The following is an 18,901-nucleotide window of genomic DNA, read 5'->3' as shown; positions in this document are numbered from 1 at the left end:
CCCATCGCATGCGGTTGCATCTCGGCATCAGATCTCCACCACCATCCTTTGGTCCTTAACTCCACGGGTGCCTCTTCCGTCATTCTTCTTCGGTGGCACTTTCTAGTATGTCAATGTATATAAAGTACATTTTGCACTTATTTTTTGGATTGTAGTAGCGCTCTTTGAAACTTTAGCAGCTTGTCCACCACCATTCTCCGTTGGAAGCTTTGGTTTTATTTAACGGTTACTCCTTTGTGGCTGTAGACGTGTGTTGATGGTACATTAGTTTCATGTTCTTAGGTTTAGGGTTTTCTTTGTTTGTGTTATTTTGGGCGGCATCTTTGTTTTTGGGCCTCAACTTTGTTTTTTATTTTTTTTATGGTTTGTTTTTCAAATGGGATATTTTTTATGTTTTTTTTTAAGTGTTTGGGTTTTTTGCCAATGTAATGTCTTAAGTGGGTTTTATGCCTTTGATTGGCGTTATTGGCATGGTGAGTTTTATGACTGTAATGGGTTTGATGTCTTTTGTGTCGCTATTATTGTTTTCAGTTTTCTTTGATGTAACTAACTTTAGCTTTTTATATTAATGAAACTTGATTCCGCTTATTAGAAGAAGAAAAAAAAACATAAAATTTTATATAGAATAAGGCGGTAAAAAAATTGGCAACTTTCTGTCAACCTCCACATTCAAGGTACATGAATAATTGGACTCGAATTTGGGAGCCGTGAAAGTTCATATAATCTGAATACAGTACAAGTACTGGTAAATGGGACTATGGTTTTGACAACCTTAGCACCTTACAAGCAAAGTTGGGGTCAATGGAAATAATGGTTAAATGGTTCAGTGATAACTTATATCACTGCTAGGTGTTCGAAAGCTGAAAGTGGAGATGGCGGCTTAGCGCCAGCAGTTTGGAATCAGAATGAAAATTTGTTAAACAGGCCAGGATCATAAAAATCCTTGATTTCCACATTAAAAGATTAGTTTCCATGGGCTTAGAGTTGGCTGGGCTGTGAAAAAATTGAACTTGTTTTGGTGGGGTGCGCCAGGCCCATGCAGTAGTGCAATACTTGGGCGACGCTCGAGAGCCCCAATAGCAAGCTACTGTGGTGGACTCTCCCCCAAAAAAAATTAATTTAATATCGTGTGAACCATTGGTCCACGTATCAGATATTAAACTGATAAGAACAGATACTACACTTGATCTTAGCCAAAAGGCCGAGAAAGGTATGCTTTGTACTGTTTTGGGCTGACCTATTTATACAATCTCCGTTATCATACTTTCTTCAACTGGTCGATGTGGGAATGCGAAAACACTTTCTTGAACAACTCCCTCTTGCCGTCTCTGTACTTGTTTTTTTGGGTCAATTTACTGCTGCATCCCTTGATATTGGCCTCTACGTGCTTTTTTTTATTATTTGAACTGGGCCTGTCACAGCTCTTGGGAAAAGATGAGAGCCCAAATTGTCCCCAACAGATAACAGGTTCTTGGGATATTTCACCGCCAAATTCTGGTACATTTATCCATTAATGAAAATCTCTGTGCCTTGTTCGTTGAGATGGCTTTGAGCTTTTCCTGCAGTGCTTCTATTTCTCCTCAGCACAAAGGTTTCTCCTTTCTCTTTCCCTTTCTGACTGCTTTTGTGTTATGAGCTTTTCCTGCAGTACTTCAATTTCTCCTTAACATCAAAGTTTCTTCTTCTTCTTTCTCTTTCCATCTGTGACAGTTCTGTGTCTTAAAAAATTTCAGCAAAAGTGAACTTTAAAAGCAACAAAGGCCTTGAAGACGTGAGGAATCTCATAAAAACTGTTGGGGTTCCATCAATAACGTGCTCGCCAGTAAAATCTCTTCAAAATGGCAACTGGGTCAAGCTCATATGTGGTGCAAGCTTTGAGGTAATTACAGCAACAAGGCCCTTAAAACCCCACCAGCCGTCAATTTGATTATCACCTCCTGTCACACTATTTAACTTTTCTCTGTCTCTCTCTAGGATGTGGTTGATATAAGGAATCTTTCTCTGGTTTACGCTCTTGCAGGAGGTAATTAATTAAGAACTCTTTTGAGGAGCTTTATTTTAACTCTTTTTGATTGAGTGAGTGAGCATATATTTTGAAGTTAAATTAATTAATGTTACTGGATGAACGGTTGCAGTTGATTGCATAGACTGTGCAGCAGATGTCTCAGTTGTGAATGCAGTAAACGAGGGGATTGATGCAGCAATTGAGATTCTCCCCCTTCGAAGGCCTTGGGTCATGATCAGTGTTAATGATGATGAGGATCTTCACTTCCGCAAGGCCGGTAAGCGCCTTCTTCTTTACTTTAGTTAGCATCATAGGCATTGCGATGAACTCAAGTGCCTGTGGAACATAACTTTTAGCTCACAGATTCTTGTGTTATTTCTAATTATCTAAGGTGAAATTTGCATACCTTTGTGTTTTTGGGCAGAATTCCAAGCCGGAATTGCTCATGTTTTGTAATTTTATGTATCAATATAACTTTGTAATCTTGAGTCTTAATGATTGGCTGCCTCAGCTGTCATGAACACAATGCTTTCTTGGATTCATCTTAGTTGCGCACAATTTTTTTAAGTCTTACTGAATTGATTACCATCTTAAAAACAGAATTTGATCCAGAGGATTGTCCCCTTGACTGTTCAAAGCCTTGTGAGAGAGTTTGTCCTGCTGATGCAATATCATTGGAGGCTCAAAATTCAACAACACAACTCTCTTTTGATACCAATGCATCTGGTGCATTTAAGGTGTTTTTTTCCTTTCTTAAAGCAATATTAATGTTATGAGGCTTCTATATCTTTGTACATGGTTTTCATCAAGGATCTCTTTCTAAAACTTTTAACTAAATATGCAGGGTGGAGTTCTAACTGAACGCTGTTATGGCTGCGGACGTTGCATTCCAGTTTGCCCATATGATAAAATAAGTATGAATCATTTTACTGAAAAAGTAATATGCAAAAGATGTACACTTTTTAGACATCAACTTTTATCATTTATGTGTTGGATACAAAATTATATATGTTAATGTGAATTTGATATAGGAGTGACCTCATATATAAGAGAGGCTGCTACAACCTCTGAACTTCTCAAAAGAAATGACGTTGATGCTGTAGAGATTCATACAACTGGAAGGTACAGTTTCTTGATTAAGGGAAGAACTTTTACCATTTCATGGATGTTCTGTGCACTTAATCTAATTGAGTTTATATCAATTCAAGTGGAGGCAATCCCACTGTACTAAGCCTTAATTTATGTAGGCAGATTGCTCCATTTAAAGAACTTTGGGATGGTTTGGCCGACTCGATCAAATATTTGAGATTAGCAGCAGTAAGTGTGTCAGCTTACTTCTTCTGTTTAATAATTCACAGGGACTATTAAGCTGTAAACTCGCTGGGTGTCTGTCTAGTAGAATTTCTTGGGAGTTCTGCAATAATATTTGCCATTTCCAGGTTAGCTTACCTGATATTGGGGAGGCAACTGTATCATCAATGAAGGATATGTACTCAGTTATGGAACCAGATCTATGTTGCTTCAATCTATGGCAGGTGCACCTCCTGCAATTTGAACCCAACATAATTGCTTAAAATATTTTCAAAATATATCATCACAACCTCACTTAGTTTTTTGGCTTTCTACCTTCATAAAAAACCTGTAAACTGAAGTTGGATGGCCGCCCCATGAGTGGAGATATTGGTCGAGGTGCCACAAGAGAATCGATTGCTTTTGCTCTTCGTTTGGCTGCAATAAAAGATAGGCCTCATGGTTTGTACATATGATCTGCTATTCACCCTTGGTACAGGCTACAGAGGCTATGCTTTCTTTTGATCCCTTGACAATGGCAGGTTTTCTTCAACTGGCGGGTGGCACCAATGCTCACACAGTTGATGGGTTGAAGAAAGTCGGACTTTTCCAAACGACATCCTTCCATAGTAAACATAATTCCTCCTCCAATCTGGTAAAGCACTCTCTGTTCTTTTGCAATTTTTTTATTCCAATTTTTTTACAGGAAATTCAAGGGATGAAATATTAACTGGAACGTCTAGTTCAGTGCATGCTATAATCGGTGGTGTTGCTTATGGTGGCTATGCACGAAAGGTCAGTCTTATTCTATTCACATTGAACTCTCTACATTCCGAACACGTTCAGTTATCATTTTTTCACTGCTGTTTTTAAGTTTTTGCCCAAAAATTTGTGGCTAGGAGACACATTCTAGTTTTGGCAATGTTACTATTTTCCCGGACAAAGGTTCATATTTTTTTGTTCAGATTGTGGGAAGAATCCTAAGCAATATGCAATCACAGCATGGCATTGCTAGTATGGAGGACTATCCAGACCATCTCCTTCTGGCACTTAGAGAGGCCCTTTCTATTGTCGGAACTGCCAAGTCTTTCCCCATTTCAAATTCCTCATAGCAATGTCATAACAAATCAGTTTTCACTTTACAAGTTTTGTATTTGGTGGCTTTTAATTTTTCTTCTACATTCTCATTAGTTGGCTTGGCTGGGAAATTATTTTACTTGTTTTGGTGGGGTGCGCCAGGCCCATGCAATAGTGCAACGCTTGGGCGACGCTTGAGAGCCCCAGTAGCAAGCAACTGTAGTGGGTCCTCCCCCTAAAGAAATTAATTTAATATCGTGTGAGCCATTGGCCCACGTATCAGATATTAAACTGATAAGAACAGATACTACACTTGATCTTAGCCAAAAGGCCGAGAAAGGTATGCTTTTACTTGTTTTGGGCTCATTGTTTTATACACATCTCCGTTCTCCTCCTTTCTTCAACTGGTCGATGTGGGACAATGGGATTGTCAATACCCTTTCTTGAAGAAATCTTTGCTGTTTTTGTGCGTCAATGCAAGTACATCTAAAACCTCTCCACAGCCTTATTATCATCATAGGTATAAATCATCCAGTTATTATAAAATATTTTAGAAACTCAACCAATTTATTGATTTGCTAAAAGCCCGTTTGATAATCATGTCAATTTTATTTTTTATTTTTTATTTTTTATGTTAGAATATAAAGGAAAATGAGAGGGATGATGAGATTGAGAGAGATGATGAGAGGCCGAGAATAATGAGTAACAAAGTGAAAACAAAAACTTGAAAATGAAATTGGCATCCATTGGGAATAAGATTCTGCAATGGAATATTGGAAGGAAGGCAATTTGAATGAGAAGTATAAGCGTTAGAGATTTTAAACTCTTCCATCTTTGGAAGCAGGAGGGTTTAAAAACTGATCTATATGCAATGCTGCACATATAATATGCTAAGGTTTGAGTGATTGCCTTTATATATTTGGGATTAGGTGAGTAGTGTGTGTGAGACTTGGTTGGCCATTTTATTGTGTATGGAAATATTATATTATGCCAATTTTTCCAGGTGTGTATGAGTTCATAGATTCACACACACACACACAAAAATTATAATATGCTCATGACTATACCTTCTATGGTCAACAATAATATTCCTATGTCTTAACATGGTTTTTGAAACACAGAAGTGGACAAATTTTCATGAGCATAGGTGTCTTGATTCAAGGCATATGTCATCTGGTAGCTTAATGTGAATAGAAGTGTTTCAGTTTTGTTTATGTTTTAACACAGTTTTCTTTTGTAAGGGGTTTGTTAAAAATATTTACTCGTGTCCGAGGTCTTTTAGGCTCAATTTCCAATCTAGTATAGCTTGTATCAAAAACATGATTTTGGCTTCACCTTGATAGTGCATGAATCTCATGATCATTTCTAACACCTATCTGATAAGGATGTAAATAACTAACATAGACCCCAAAATTGGCACCTAATTAATATTAGAAAAAACCGAGTGACTATGAGGACATGGGAAATTAACAAAAGAAATTGTCCAAAGGCAAAGGGCTTAGGACAAACCCATGACCAAATCATACAATGGTCACAAGGGCTCAAAAGCCCAAGTAATATTGCTGGTGGATCATTAAGGTGATCCAAATAGATTCACTTTCACGTTTTCCTTTCGAATTTCTAAAGTAAAGTCAATCTTGAGTATTAACTAAGATGAAAAAGAAACTTTGATATTGTCCGAGGTCTTATATTCAATTCCCAATTCAGTATTGCTTGTATCAAAAACAAGCCTTCACTTTGATAGTGCATGAATTTCATCTTCATTTCTAACAACTATCCGAGAACGGAAATGTTATAATGAGGGGGATTTTGGTGAGGAGTTCACTGAGGGGGCTCAAAAGCCAAAGCTCGAGTAAAATTACTAATGAACTATCAAGGTGATCCAAATGGATTCACTTTCAAGTTTTCTTTCGAATTTTCAAAGTAAAATCAGTCTTTAGTATTAGCTATAACGAAAAAAGAAACTTTGATATTGTCTCGTAATAAGTCATCAAGTGTCTCCCATTCCCATACGCGGGAACATATAGCAATTGAAAACCCAAACTTCTATCTTGGATATTTATATTTCACTTTCAAAAAGATTTTTTGAGATGTAGGGAAATTAAAAAAAGAGGAGATGTTGGGGTATCTGCTATTTATTTTTTTAATTTAATAATTTTTTTTTAGCGGTTTGGGCTAAGCAACGACATAAATTATGAACAACATTTTTGGCTAGGCCATAAAAGCTTAAACTTGTTTTGGTAGGGTGCGCCAGGCCCATGCAATAGTGCAACGCTTGGGCGACGCTTGAGAACCCCAGTAGCAAGCTACTGTGTTGGGCCCTCCCCTTAAAGAAATTAATTTAATATCATGTGGGCCATTGGCCCACGTATCAGATATTAAACTGATAAGAACAGATACTACACTTGATCTTAGCCAAAAGGCCGAGAAAGGTATGCTTTGGTCTGTGTTGTGCTGTTTGTTTTATACACAGCTCCTTTCTCCTCCTTTCTTGAAGTGGTCGATGTGGGATTCCGAACACTCTCTCTTGAAGTACTTTTGCCGCATCCACAGCCATCTTATCACCAGAAAAAAGAACATAACAAAAGCAAAGCTTCTACTCTATGGCTTGGCTTAGCTTTGAACGATAGAGTGATATGCAAATCTTTCTTTTCCTAAACAGCTTGTGACTCACTGAAGAGATTGCTGAATGCCATGGTTGATGCATGGCGGATATCAATCATACCATTTGAATCTGTAACTTAAGACCTTTAAATTTTCGCTTAGGAATGCGAAAGGTGGCTTTGCTCTCGCTAGGATATGCATAAACATTTAACCAACAAAAAATAGTGATCAGCAATTATGTATGGCTAATTGTTGTTATCTCAAATGAATTGGTGTAGGGTCGATTGCGTCAGTCCACTCCACTTCGAGCAGGTAAACTGTTCACAACTTCCTTTTCAACTTGCATAGCCGTATTGCAAATAAGATCTGTTATTGCACACTAGACATCGAAATTGATTCCCGGTACTGTGTAGGAATTAGTCTCTAATGACATATTTACTTAGTTGAAAAGGGTATTGAAATTATTCTGATTCTAAATTTCTGTGTGTTTACTAACATATGGATATTAAAGTTATTCTGTTTCGTGACTTTTCATGTGTTTATTAACACATACGAAAACAAAAAATATGTAATTTCACCTTACAATATGTAATTCAATAACTGAAAAACTCATGAATTAAGTTAATTAAAAATGATATCTCGATATCTGAACTCGGAGGCAATGAAAAGGAAAAAGGAAAAAAAACAAATCCAAGTCGACATCAACTATGCTGAAATAAACAACTTAGTATCATTGATTGGGTGGCTTATAATTAAAATAGCACTGCAACATGGATTTAAAGGGTTTTAAATTCTTTTTATAAATCTATTCTTGATCAAATGCTCTACACGATATAGGTAACATCAGTCCAAAACTCCATATATATGCTCTAGTCAATGATGAGGGGCTGCAATATAAATATTGTAGTGTGAACCATTCGGTTTATATTATTCATGCAATGCAATTGTGGCTTAGCGTAGAGGAATGGGCATAATGATTTTCCTCAAGCCAACTGAGGTTGACCCAAAAAAGTAATTAAGCCAACTGAGTGAAGAACACCAACTGGGAATAATTCAAACTCAGAAAAAAAAAAATTGAAGAATATGAAGCAAGGACACTTGATTTGAGTCAAAATGGACCCATCTTCATCTTCATCTTCATACTTGTTTAGTTGTGCAATCATTGTGAAACGCAGCGTCACATGGTTGGTTGTGACATCAGTTTCTCTGCAACAGTATTGTCGCAGCTAATTTTCATGGCCATTCATTTAGAACCCACTCCCAACCGATTGTGCTGCTTTTCAAAGCAGAAAAACTTGCATAACGGGGATAGAAATATTTTGCTATTCCCAACAAATTACATATTATCACATAAAAAAGTGATCACGTGTAATATGTCGTGATTGATCAAAAATAATAAAATATTAATATCTCTGTTTCACACAAGTATTTCCCTTTCAAAGGCAATGGATTTTTTTTTTACAATAATTTGCCATTTCATATGTGCGCTCAGGGGCTCACAGCTTTCAATTATTTGTCTCTTATGTTTTAAATTTCTTTTTGTTTTTCAGTTTGAAGAGCAGATTTCTGATTGTAAAATGAAGAAAGCAAAAATAAAAGAGATTTAGGCAACAATTCTTCTTTGGACGTTGGTATAGTTTCGTAGACCGAAATGCCCTTCATTTGAAGCAAAAACAACCAAAATGTTGGGTGGCTTCTAAAATTTCGAATATTATATGCACGTCTGTTAACTTCTTTGGGAGATTCATTATACGATTGAAATAATTTTTTAGGAGATTCACTATTATATCTAATATATGAGCCTAAATTATATTTTTTTTAAAAAGCTTATGAAATGGACTTTAGAAACACACACAAAGCTCATTTACAACATAACAAAAAGGCTTTTAACTATTTTTAAATTACAAAGCTGTCATTGATTTCTTAAACAAACCTAACACCAAAACCTCATAAAAAAAGTCCAAAATACTCAATAGGACATCAAAGTAATTTAATAATTAAAATTAAATTCAATAAGGCCATGTTTCATTTTTTGAGTTTTTTTTGGGTTTGTTTATAGAAATTAAATGGTGTAAGGATTATTTATAGTTTTAGTACCAAAAATGGGTATATAACTAAATATCTCTAATTTTTTTCGGTGCAACACGTCATTGATATTTCTTGTATTAGTTTCTGTTTGATTTATATATATAACAGTTTTTGTTCGATATTTTAAATTCCAAGAAAAAATGGCATATATGCATGAATGTCAATTGCGTTAGAGTGACATAGCCAGGTGTTGCTGGAGAAATTTGACTAGAATGACTAGGATTTACTATGTCCAAATCAAAGAAAATAAAAATTCAAACGCATGTTGTAACTTGTATATATGTTAAGTGTGCAACCAAGTGCAAAGAGAAATGTTCAAATGTGTCATAGGTCATATGTATATTCGATTGACATTTCGTTTTTTTTTTTTTTTTTATTGGACGAATTGACATTTGGTTTCAAAACTAAACAAAGAAGAATTTTTCAACCAGTTGTTTAACTTTGTTGGCAGTCTATTTTTGTCATCTAGTTTGTAGTACCTCTCCTTAATAATATGTTAATGTGGTGTATTTGTTGACACAATAGTATTTTAATATATTCTACACTCGATGTCTTAGGTTTGATTCTTCCAAATATCGCTTGAAAAAAAATAGTATTCTAATATATGTATCATTAAAATAAAAAGAACAAATTTGAGGAAAAAAAAACATATGTTATTTCAACCAAGAATGAAGGTATAAATTTCTAATTGATAAACTTATTTGAGGGACACCCTTATAAGGTCCACTTCATATTGTATTTCACTAATCCAAACCATCTATTTTGTAGATATTCATTCAAAGATCATCTCTACAAAAAAAACACTTGAATCCGATATCATTTGACCACCCAATTGAATTATTGAAATTTTAATAATTTCTTGAAGTACCGTGTTCATTGATTTTGTAAGACGCAATTAGATGTCGAAATATTTTTGATTTGTCTAATTTTTTGTAAAAATGATCTATAAATGTAGACTTAAGAAATAAATGGTTTTGATCGTTGAAAAAAAAATTCTAGGAAATTATAAAGAGTGTACTTTAAATAATTTTGAGAAATCCCTCAATAAAAAAGGATTGTATATATACACAAAGATAAATGGAAGTTGAGGAAAAAAAGAGGCAGCTCCAACCCAAAAAAAAAAGAAAAGAAAGAAAGCGGCAGTTGACTAGTGTTGGCCGTGGAGTCTGATCACAGTAATGGTTGCAGAGTATCGTTTATTCTCTCTGAGTTGATGAGAGATACTGTTTTTTTGTTAATTTTGACCAACTGGGTTTTGGCCACTTTGTTTGAACATTTACAAGCCAACAAAAAATATCTAAATATCCTTCAACGTGTAGACTTTAAAGTATCTAAATGCAGGCAAAGACTTGTTCAAACTTGGCATAATGCTTCACTCAAGTTTTACTTTATTGACAAATAATGAAGATAATCCAAATAAAAACTTCAAAATAAAAGAAAAAATTGCATTATCCTTCTCTTGAAAGCCTTGCTAAAAATATTTAACTTATTAGAGGAAAAAAAAACTTATAGCCTCATAAGTTAATCGGATCTCGAGGCTCTACATTTTAATCGTTATGCATTTACTTGCATTCTGCAAGATCTTAACCATTTTAATAATCTAACGATTAAGATATGAAATATTAATTTTTAACTTTTGACACATACCTATTTAATTAACTCCAACTTAACACTGTTAAGCTTAAATAAAAACTAAACATAAAAAACACTAAACTTATCATCAGTCACTCATGACACACCCCCACCCACTGACGACAGAAATTTATGGGTGGAGATGCTTCATATAATTGTATATGAGTGTTAGGTAATTTGGATTGGGTTAAGTGAGCAAAAGGTCACCATAATAAGACCTAGTTCTTGCTTTTTTATTGCATTGTTATTCAAAACCAGTTTAGTTGGTTGTTTGTTAACATAGTTGTTAATCTGTAAAGAACGAGAGAGAGGAATATGTTAAAAACAATGAGGCCCCGTTTGGTTCATGGAAAATGAGCTCAGGGATGGGAAATCAATTGCTTTTTCATATTTGGTAAATCCGAGCATGGGAAATGGTTGCCTAGCACATGAGAAAGTATGGGAGAAAGTGAAGCCCTCCTCTCAACTTGGATTTTGTTTTCCCTCCTCATGGGAAAGTTTGGGAAAATGAGCCAACATTCAATGCACATTTTTCATGACCATTTTGTTCCCATGAACAATTTAGAATTACAATGTATCATTAAATGCATTCTTTTTTTATTTGATTTAATATGGGTATAATTGAAAAATTATACAAACTTTGTTTTCTATTCTTACTCAAAACAAACATGGGAAATGAAATAACGTGAAATCTCCTGGTTACTTTTCCGACATTACCAAACATGGAAAATGAATCTTTTATTTCCCATCTCTTGGAAAATGACATGAAAAATAATTTCCCCTTAAATCCGTTCCATGAACCAAACGTAAACTGAAGATCTAGCTAAATGCTATGTCCGCATTGCATTGCATGTGGAAAAATTGGCTTTGTAGAACGTGCATTCAAGCACCAACATTGAGTGAGGTTGATACTTGATACTCACTAACAGGGAGCTTTATATTGTTTTGGACCACAATGGAAATTTTCCTTTCAGGACTTTAATCGAGCACAAGGAGAGCAAAAATCTAAATCAAGAAAAATACATGAATTGCACGCATGCTGATTGTCAACTCATTTTGACAGCTATGGCTACACTTCTCCATTCCTTGTTCATAAGGACGCATTTGGTTCACACCATTTTGAACCAATATCTATATTTTAAAACTATGTAGAGGGAAATATAAATTGCAATTTCTTCTGCTGTTAGAAAGAAAAATACCATTAAATAAAAAGTTGGGTGATTGCAAATGAGTAGTTTATAAATCACAACACAAACTCATTTGGATCGTGGAAAGGATTTGATGAGAAATAATTTTCCATGACTTTTTCCAATGGATAAGAAATGGAAGATTCATTTCCCATGTTTGGTAATGTTAGGAAATGAACCAGGAAATACCACTTTATTTCATTTTCCATGTTTGATTTGTGTAGGAATGTAAAACAAAGTTGATTTAATTTTTCAATAATACCCATATGAAATCAAATAAAAAAGAATGAATTTATTGCTATATTGTAATTCTAAATTATTAATGAGGACAAAATGGTTATGAAAAATGTGCATTTAAATTTAATGCTGATCCATTTTCCCAAAGTTTCCCATGGGGAGGAAGGTTACATTTCCCCCCTATTTTTTCATATGCTAGACAAACATTTACCATGTCTAGACTTACCAAACATGAGAAAACAATTGATTTTCCATCCCAAGCCTCCTTTCTCATGAATAAAATGCAGTAATTTAATAAGAAATATTTCGATATTTGTATTCATCGTCTACACTCGCCAATTATGAGACTGAGTTAAAAATTTCCAACATAAATTTACCAAACAAACCATATTAAAATCTTCCAAATTTCTAATACTTAAACTCTCATAATGGGCTTTTAGCTCAAGTAATTAAGAGCACTTAACTCTCCAACCGAGGTCTTATGTTTGATTTCCCCTCACGCTATATTATTTGTATTATAAAAAAAAACCCATTAATTTTTTGCTAATATATACATAAATCTTATGTATAACATTACTTGGACAAGGAAAACAAGATGTGTCCAATCCAATATAATTGAGCACATCATAAATATTAGAAATGATTAAAATCAATTTTCCAGCTCTAGACAGTAAACCTGATTTCCGACCATCTATTTTTTTTTTCTTCTTAATTCTAGTATTGAAATCCTTGAAATGTGCAAATCAATCCATCCAATAATATTTTGAACTTCCAAAATATGGGGAGAGGGTAATCCAAAATTGTAGACAAATGTTCCCTTTTCTTCTTGGGACCGAAGCAGAGAGAGTTTTTTGGAGAAATATTTTTTCTGGGTAAATTATAATTTAAGGCCGGTGGTTGTTGGCATAAAAAGAAAAAGAAAAAGAGTTAATGGTGGGTTCGCAATTTAAACTAATTTGGAGGGTAGTTTACAAGTAATGGAGTTATAGAAAAGAAACTCGTGTGAAATAAAATTGTCCATTTTAGTGGTCAAGCGCCAACCCGCAGTCCTAGATCTACCAACCTACCCCCAGCCCGCCACTCTCTCTCTCTCTCTCTCTCTCTCACCTCGTCGCATACATTCATGAATGAAGCAAGAGGAGTAAATTTTGTACAGCGCCAACCAACCAGTATGATATAAAAAATAAAATTAAAAAAGAAAAAAAAAAAAAAAAAAAAAAGTCACAGTCAGTGAGCTAACTACCCAGCGCCACGTGACCAGCTCACCCCGCCCTCCTTCCCCTCTTCTCTCTCTCGTTGGTAGCAACCTCTCCGTCTCAGTGCCTCAACTCAACCCCTCTCTTTCTTCCCTTCTCTTCTCTATATATCTCTCTCTCTATTTAAACACTTCCTCTATCCTCCCTAAATTCCAGCATTTGCATTTCCCCAAATCCCAAATTCCACTCTCACAGCCTCACAGGTAAACTCCAATTCCTCTCCTTCTACTATTTCCGGTTGACCCTCCAACTAACAGCCATGGATTACGAGATCCGCTGTTTGGTTCCGTTTCTGGGATCCCATTTCTTGTCCGTATTTGAAATTTCCCCGGGTTTTGATGTCCTCGAGGAAAAATTGATCCTCTGTTTTGTTTTGTTTACGTTGTTTGGTGATATAAATGGAAATAGGAGTTTAGGAGGGAGCTTAAGATCTGCTTCTGCTTCTCTTGTCTTGGACAATTGGGTTGGGGTTTGTTTGGGTTGGTTGGTTTGTTAGGTGCATTGCGTAGAGATCTGTTAGGTAACTATAATTGCGATCTGGTTGGCTTTAGGTGTGCTTTAGCTAACAGAAATTTGACCAATATTGTGCCTCTAGATCTACCTAACCGGATGATTTCATTTTGATCTACTTAATTCTAAATGCTTCTGCCTAAACCCATAATTATTGAAACAAGAGCTAAGAATTTGTATGAATCATGTATTCATGTGTGATGCATCAGTGTCAGTAGTTGACAGTTTTGGTTTCTTATTGTATGTTCAGAAACCGGAGGTTGCCTTGACCTGAAACCATGGCCACTGGACAACTTTTCTCGCGCACCACTCAAGCGTTGTTCTACAACTACAAGCAGCTCCCAATCCAGCGCATGCTGGATTTTGACTTCCTTTGTGGTGTGTATCAGTTCCTAATTTTGGTCTCGAAAGTGATCTTACTTGTATTCTTTTAATATAACAATGTAAATGTAGTAACTGAGCTTTGTAATAGGGAGGGAAACACCGTCCGTTGCTGGAATCATTAACCCCGGTGCTGAGGGATTTCAGAAACTCTTTTTCGGTCAAGAGGAGATCGCCATACCAGTGCACTCAACGTAAATCACCATTCTTTCATTTGTCTTTTTTAGCTGCAATCCACCTTATGTATTTGTGCAGTTAGTCTTAACATAACTGAAGCATGCCAATTAAGTTATTAATCAAATTTCATTGTTGATCTGTTGTTATTGATTTTTTTATTTTTTTTCTTTCTGAGTTTGAGATTGCCTGACCTTCATTTTGATAACTGTTGCAGCATTGAAGCATCTTGTGCCGCACATCCTACCGCCGATGTCTTCATCAACTTTGCTTCCTTTAGAAGGTCAGTGCTTATTTCGTGAGTAGTTTATTGGAGTGCAGAATTTCGATCCTGAATATATGTTGACATATCTGCAGTGCTGCCGCTTCCTCCATGGCTGCTCTGAAGCAACCAACGATTAGAGTTGTTGCAATCATTGCTGAAGGTGTACCTGAGTCAGACGCTAAGCAATTGATCGCGTATGCACGAGCAAACAACAAGGTTAGACAATAGATACAATGTCTTCTGAATTGCACTAACTATGAAAATGAACAGGCCGTACTCACTTGAATGATCATATAATTTTCAGGTTGTTATTGGCCCAGCTACTGTTGGAGGAATTCAAGCTGGTGCTTTTAAGATTGGTGACACTGCTGGAACAATTGATAACATAATTCACTGCAAGCTGTACAGGCCTGGATCTGTTGGTTTTGTTTCCAAATCTGTATGTAGTAGCTATTCCAGTGCTTTTTTTTTTTTTTTTTCATTTTCTTTCCTGCATTCTGTTTTGTTCCATTGTTGAGCATTCTTTATGCCCACTCAGAAGTCCATATCATAAACTTTCGGATAATTTTGGTAAATGTATATGTCAAAATGTGTATACATTAAACATCTAGCAAATTACATTATACTTTTGTATTTAATGTCTGATCAAGTTTATTCATTTAAGTCCTATGCCCTTAGTTTTAGAAACTACTGAGAATAGTTCTAGTTCTGCAACGTGCCATGAGTTTCCACATATTTATTCAAACTGCGTTGCGGTGTGCATTGTCAAGAAACTCATATTTTTGTTTAAAATTCTTAAAATAATAAAATATGTTGCAATTGCAGGGTGGGATGTCTAATGAATTATACAATACTGTGGCTCGTGTAACAGATGGACTTTTTGAAGGTATCTACGTTTGGTCTGCTTAATTTAGTCTTCATAACTGATTTAGTATTTGAGCAAGGTTGTAAAATTTGGGTATGTTCTTGAAACTCTTTAGGTATTGCTATTGGAGGAGATGTGTTCCCAGGTTCTACTCTTTCTGACCATGTTCTGCGGTTTAACAATATCCCCCAGGTAAATTTTGCTTTCATTTACTTCTCTTCAGGGCCTGTCCATTTTTGCATTTTGTTTGGGAGCATCAGCATCCTGAAATTTGCAATCTGATTTTTTGATCTAATGCAGGTTAAACTTATTGTTGTACTTGGGGAACTTGGTGGGAGAGATGAGTATTCTCTAGTTGAAGCTTTAAAACAGGGGAAAGTTTCCAAACCAGTTGTTGCTTGGGTTAGTGGAACTTGCGCAAGGCTTTTCAAATCCGAAGTACAATTTGGTCATGCTGTAAGTTTTCATCTCAGTTGCTCTTGACTAATCTCTTCCCAAGAAAGTAAAAGGGTTAAAAATTCTAAATCTTCTTCACATTGTTTAAATCAGGGCGCAAAAAGTGGTGGTGAGTTGGAGTCTGCACAAGCAAAGAATCAAGCCTTGAGGGATGCTGGAGCTGTTGTTCCCACTTCATATGAAGCTTTAGAAACTGCTATAAAGGAAACCTTTGAAAAACTGGTAATTTACAGCATACCTTGAGGATAACCACCACAAAGATTGCTTGAAAAGTTCTCTAATTCCATTAGTGTCCGTTGCTGTCTAAGCTTACATATTTGGTTGATTTCCACAGGTTGAACAAGGGAAGATTACACCAGTGAAGGAATTTAAGCCTCCACAAATACCTGAAGATCTTAATTCTGCAATTAAGAGTGGAAAAGTTCGGGCTCCAACTCATATTATATCCACAATCTCTGATGATAGAGGTATGTATTAAATCCAACGACATTCCTATATATTACTCACGTGTTTGATATTTAGACATCAGTTTCATTGACTTCTTTTAATCCACTTTGCAGGTGAGGAACCATGCTATGCCGGTGTACCTATGTCCTCCATTGTTGAGCAGGGTTACGGTGTGGGTGATGTTATCTCTCTTTTGTGGTTCAAGCGCAGCCTTCCCCGTTATTGTACTCAGTTTATTGAGGTAGATTCTTGATTACTATGGAGCTGCTTATTCATACTTCTTCACCCTTCTGTTTAACTTTTGTTTACTAAAAATCTAGCTGTGATTGCTCTAGGAGCAAAATTGTGTATTCTAGCCTCTTTCACTAATACATATGACATTCATTTCAGATATGCATCATGTTATGTGCTGACCATGGTCCTTGCGTCTCTGGAGCTCACAACACAATAGTAACTGCTAGGGCTGGCAAGGACCTTGTTTCCAGCCTTGTCTCAGGTAGATATTTTACCACTGAATGTTCTATACTTTGTTATAAAATTTTCTACTTTGAGGACTGGGCTTCTCAGAGATGATTTGGTTATGGAATAATTATATATGAGCCTTTGAAACAGGTTTGCTCACAATTGGTCCCCGATTTGGTGGTGCCGTTGATGATGCTGCCCGATACTTCAAGGATGCATATGACAGGGTGAGCTTTATTGGACATTTTGTGTGTACTAACTCAACGCTTAAACATTAAAATAATGTTTTAACTCTAACAAGCTATCCCTCTGCTGTGTTTCATCAGAATCTTACACCTTATGAATTTGTCGAGAGTATGAAAAAGAAAGGCATTCGTGTGCCAGGGATTGGGCACAGGTATTGAGAGTTTTCAATATTATGCAATAGTATAAACTTGGGGTTTCAATCTTTAATGCATTTAGTAGTTGCATAAGAAATCTTATTGTTGGAAGTTCTTGTTTCTTTGCTGTGGAAAAGGATCAAGAGAGGGGACAACAGAGATAAGAGAGTAGAGCTGCTACAAGCGTTCGCGCGCACACATTTCCCTTCTGTCAAGTACATGGAATATGCCGTACAAGTTGAAACCTACACCCTCTCGAAGGCAAACAACCTGGTCCTTAATGTCGATGGTGCTATTGGAACCCTGTTCTTGGATCTTCTTGCAGGCAGTGGAATGTTCAGCAAGCAAGAGATTGATGAGATTGTTGATATTGGCTATCTGAATGGGCTATTTGTGCTGGCACGTTCTATCGGTTTGATTGGGTGAGTACTAAAAAAATTTCATTGGCTAGGTAGACTCAAATTCTGGATATAGACACATGAAGAATTGATTCTACATAGGCACATAGCTTCTTTACACCAAAGGAAAATGTATTTGGACTTAAAAGGTCGCTAAACAGATTAGGTGGTCCTACGGTCCTGTTGTGGCTGATACAGATAGGACTTATTAATAACTCAAGCAGTCAATTCCTATTTGTTGGGTTTATATACCCTAGCTTTGTCATTGAGAGTAATACGAAACGAACGATTGTCCTTGATGACAATGAGGTTCCGTGGTGGGTCAGATAAACATAGGAGAGAGGACATCATTTTCTGCTTTATATATGATGTAGTCCTTAGAATTTCTGTAAAATATCCTTTTACCTGACTGATTACTCCCTGCCCTTCATCTCAGGCACACTTTTGACCAGAAGAGATTGAAGCAGCCCCTATACCGCCACCCATGGGAGGATGTTCTTTACACCAAGTGAAAGGCTCTCAGATAGCAGGTGCAAAGCCGACTGACCTGCTTTCGATGAGCATTGTTGTCTTCAAGGTCCTTAGTCTGCAGATTCGCTTGGAATGATTGTTCAGTTGTTAGAATAGTGTTTGTATTGCTAATGCTGGAGTTGAGTATCTTCATTTGTAAGTTGTATCCAAAGTTCATAAAGGGACAACCCTCGATCAGTTTACTAAACAAAGTTATGTTTTCCTATAAAATTTCTTGGTTTCACTTTCTGGGTTTTAGGAGAGAATAGAGTAAAGTGGGTATTCTCTTGGGCATGTTTTGTCCTCTCCACAAAAAAAGAAGAAGAAGGTCAATGAATAAATAGAAATTTGTCGCTCGCATACCGTTTTCTTTGGTCCATATTTTGTGTGCCGGTCTGTATTATAACAGAGGCTAATGTTTTGATTACCTTCTACTGGGCAATAATGAACTATAACTTGGGAGATTTAAGCACTAATTGGGGTTTTGAAACTAGTGCTTAGCCAATCTTACCATATCATCGAGTAACTTGAGCTAACCAAAACCAAGGATTGCCCATGGGGTTTTGTACTTTCCACTTCTTGACCGAAAAAAAGTAGACACACTTGTATCTCATTTTTACACCTCAAACCAACTCAATTATCGCATTTGTAACACAATCTATAAATGTTGCAGCAGG

The 18,901-nt window shown here is 36.1% G+C and overlaps 2 protein-coding genes and 3 non-coding genes across 5 annotated transcripts; 2 read left to right on the top strand and 3 right to left on the bottom strand.

Moving 5' to 3' along the window:
* Positions 1 to 1,018: 1,018 nt before the first annotated feature.
* Positions 1,019 to 1,214, bottom strand: LOC117616937. Its single transcript, XR_004584274.1, has one exon. It is a non-coding gene; the product is annotated as a U2 spliceosomal RNA (small nuclear RNA).
* A 147-nt stretch (positions 1,215 to 1,361) lies between these two features.
* LOC117614027 lies at positions 1,362 to 5,706 on the top strand. Its single transcript, XM_034342699.1, has 13 exons — positions 1,362 to 1,591; positions 1,734 to 1,879; positions 1,975 to 2,023; positions 2,136 to 2,282; positions 2,606 to 2,742; positions 2,850 to 2,919; positions 3,037 to 3,127; positions 3,253 to 3,322; positions 3,445 to 3,540; positions 3,658 to 3,757; positions 3,838 to 3,924; positions 4,002 to 4,090; positions 4,261 to 5,706. Exons 1-13 carry the CDS (start codon positions 1,543 to 1,545, stop codon positions 4,405 to 4,407), a joined length of 1,278 nt encoding a protein of 425 aa, XP_034198590.1. The 5' UTR covers positions 1,362 to 1,542; the 3' UTR covers positions 4,408 to 5,706.
* Positions 4,521 to 4,716, bottom strand: LOC117616843. Its single transcript, XR_004584194.1, has one exon. It is a non-coding gene; the product is annotated as a U2 spliceosomal RNA (small nuclear RNA).
* A 906-nt stretch (positions 5,707 to 6,612) lies between the features above and the next one.
* On the bottom strand, positions 6,613 to 6,808 carry LOC117616935. Its single transcript, XR_004584272.1, has one exon. It is a non-coding gene; the product is annotated as a U2 spliceosomal RNA (small nuclear RNA).
* Positions 6,809 to 13,308: 6,500 nt separating this feature from the next.
* LOC117632713 (ATP-citrate synthase beta chain protein 2) lies at positions 13,309 to 18,584 on the top strand. Its single transcript, XM_034366271.1, has 17 exons — positions 13,309 to 13,579; positions 14,137 to 14,264; positions 14,359 to 14,461; positions 14,659 to 14,724; positions 14,799 to 14,922; positions 15,011 to 15,145; positions 15,532 to 15,592; positions 15,687 to 15,763; positions 15,872 to 16,027; positions 16,121 to 16,249; positions 16,362 to 16,494; positions 16,588 to 16,715; positions 16,865 to 16,970; positions 17,087 to 17,163; positions 17,263 to 17,333; positions 17,454 to 17,738; positions 18,151 to 18,584. Exons 2-17 carry the CDS (start codon positions 14,165 to 14,167, stop codon positions 18,224 to 18,226), a joined length of 1,827 nt encoding a protein of 608 aa, XP_034222162.1. The 5' UTR covers positions 13,309 to 13,579; positions 14,137 to 14,164; the 3' UTR covers positions 18,227 to 18,584.
* The last annotated feature ends 317 nt before the right edge of the window (positions 18,585 to 18,901 follow it).

The sequence above is a fragment of the Prunus dulcis genome, chromosome 1 (assembly GCF_902201215.1).
Source record: "Prunus dulcis chromosome 1, ALMONDv2, whole genome shotgun sequence".
In the NCBI taxonomy this organism is placed as follows: Eukaryota; Viridiplantae; Streptophyta; class Magnoliopsida; order Rosales; family Rosaceae; genus Prunus; species Prunus dulcis.
This window is presented reverse-complemented; position numbering and strand designations above follow the sequence as displayed.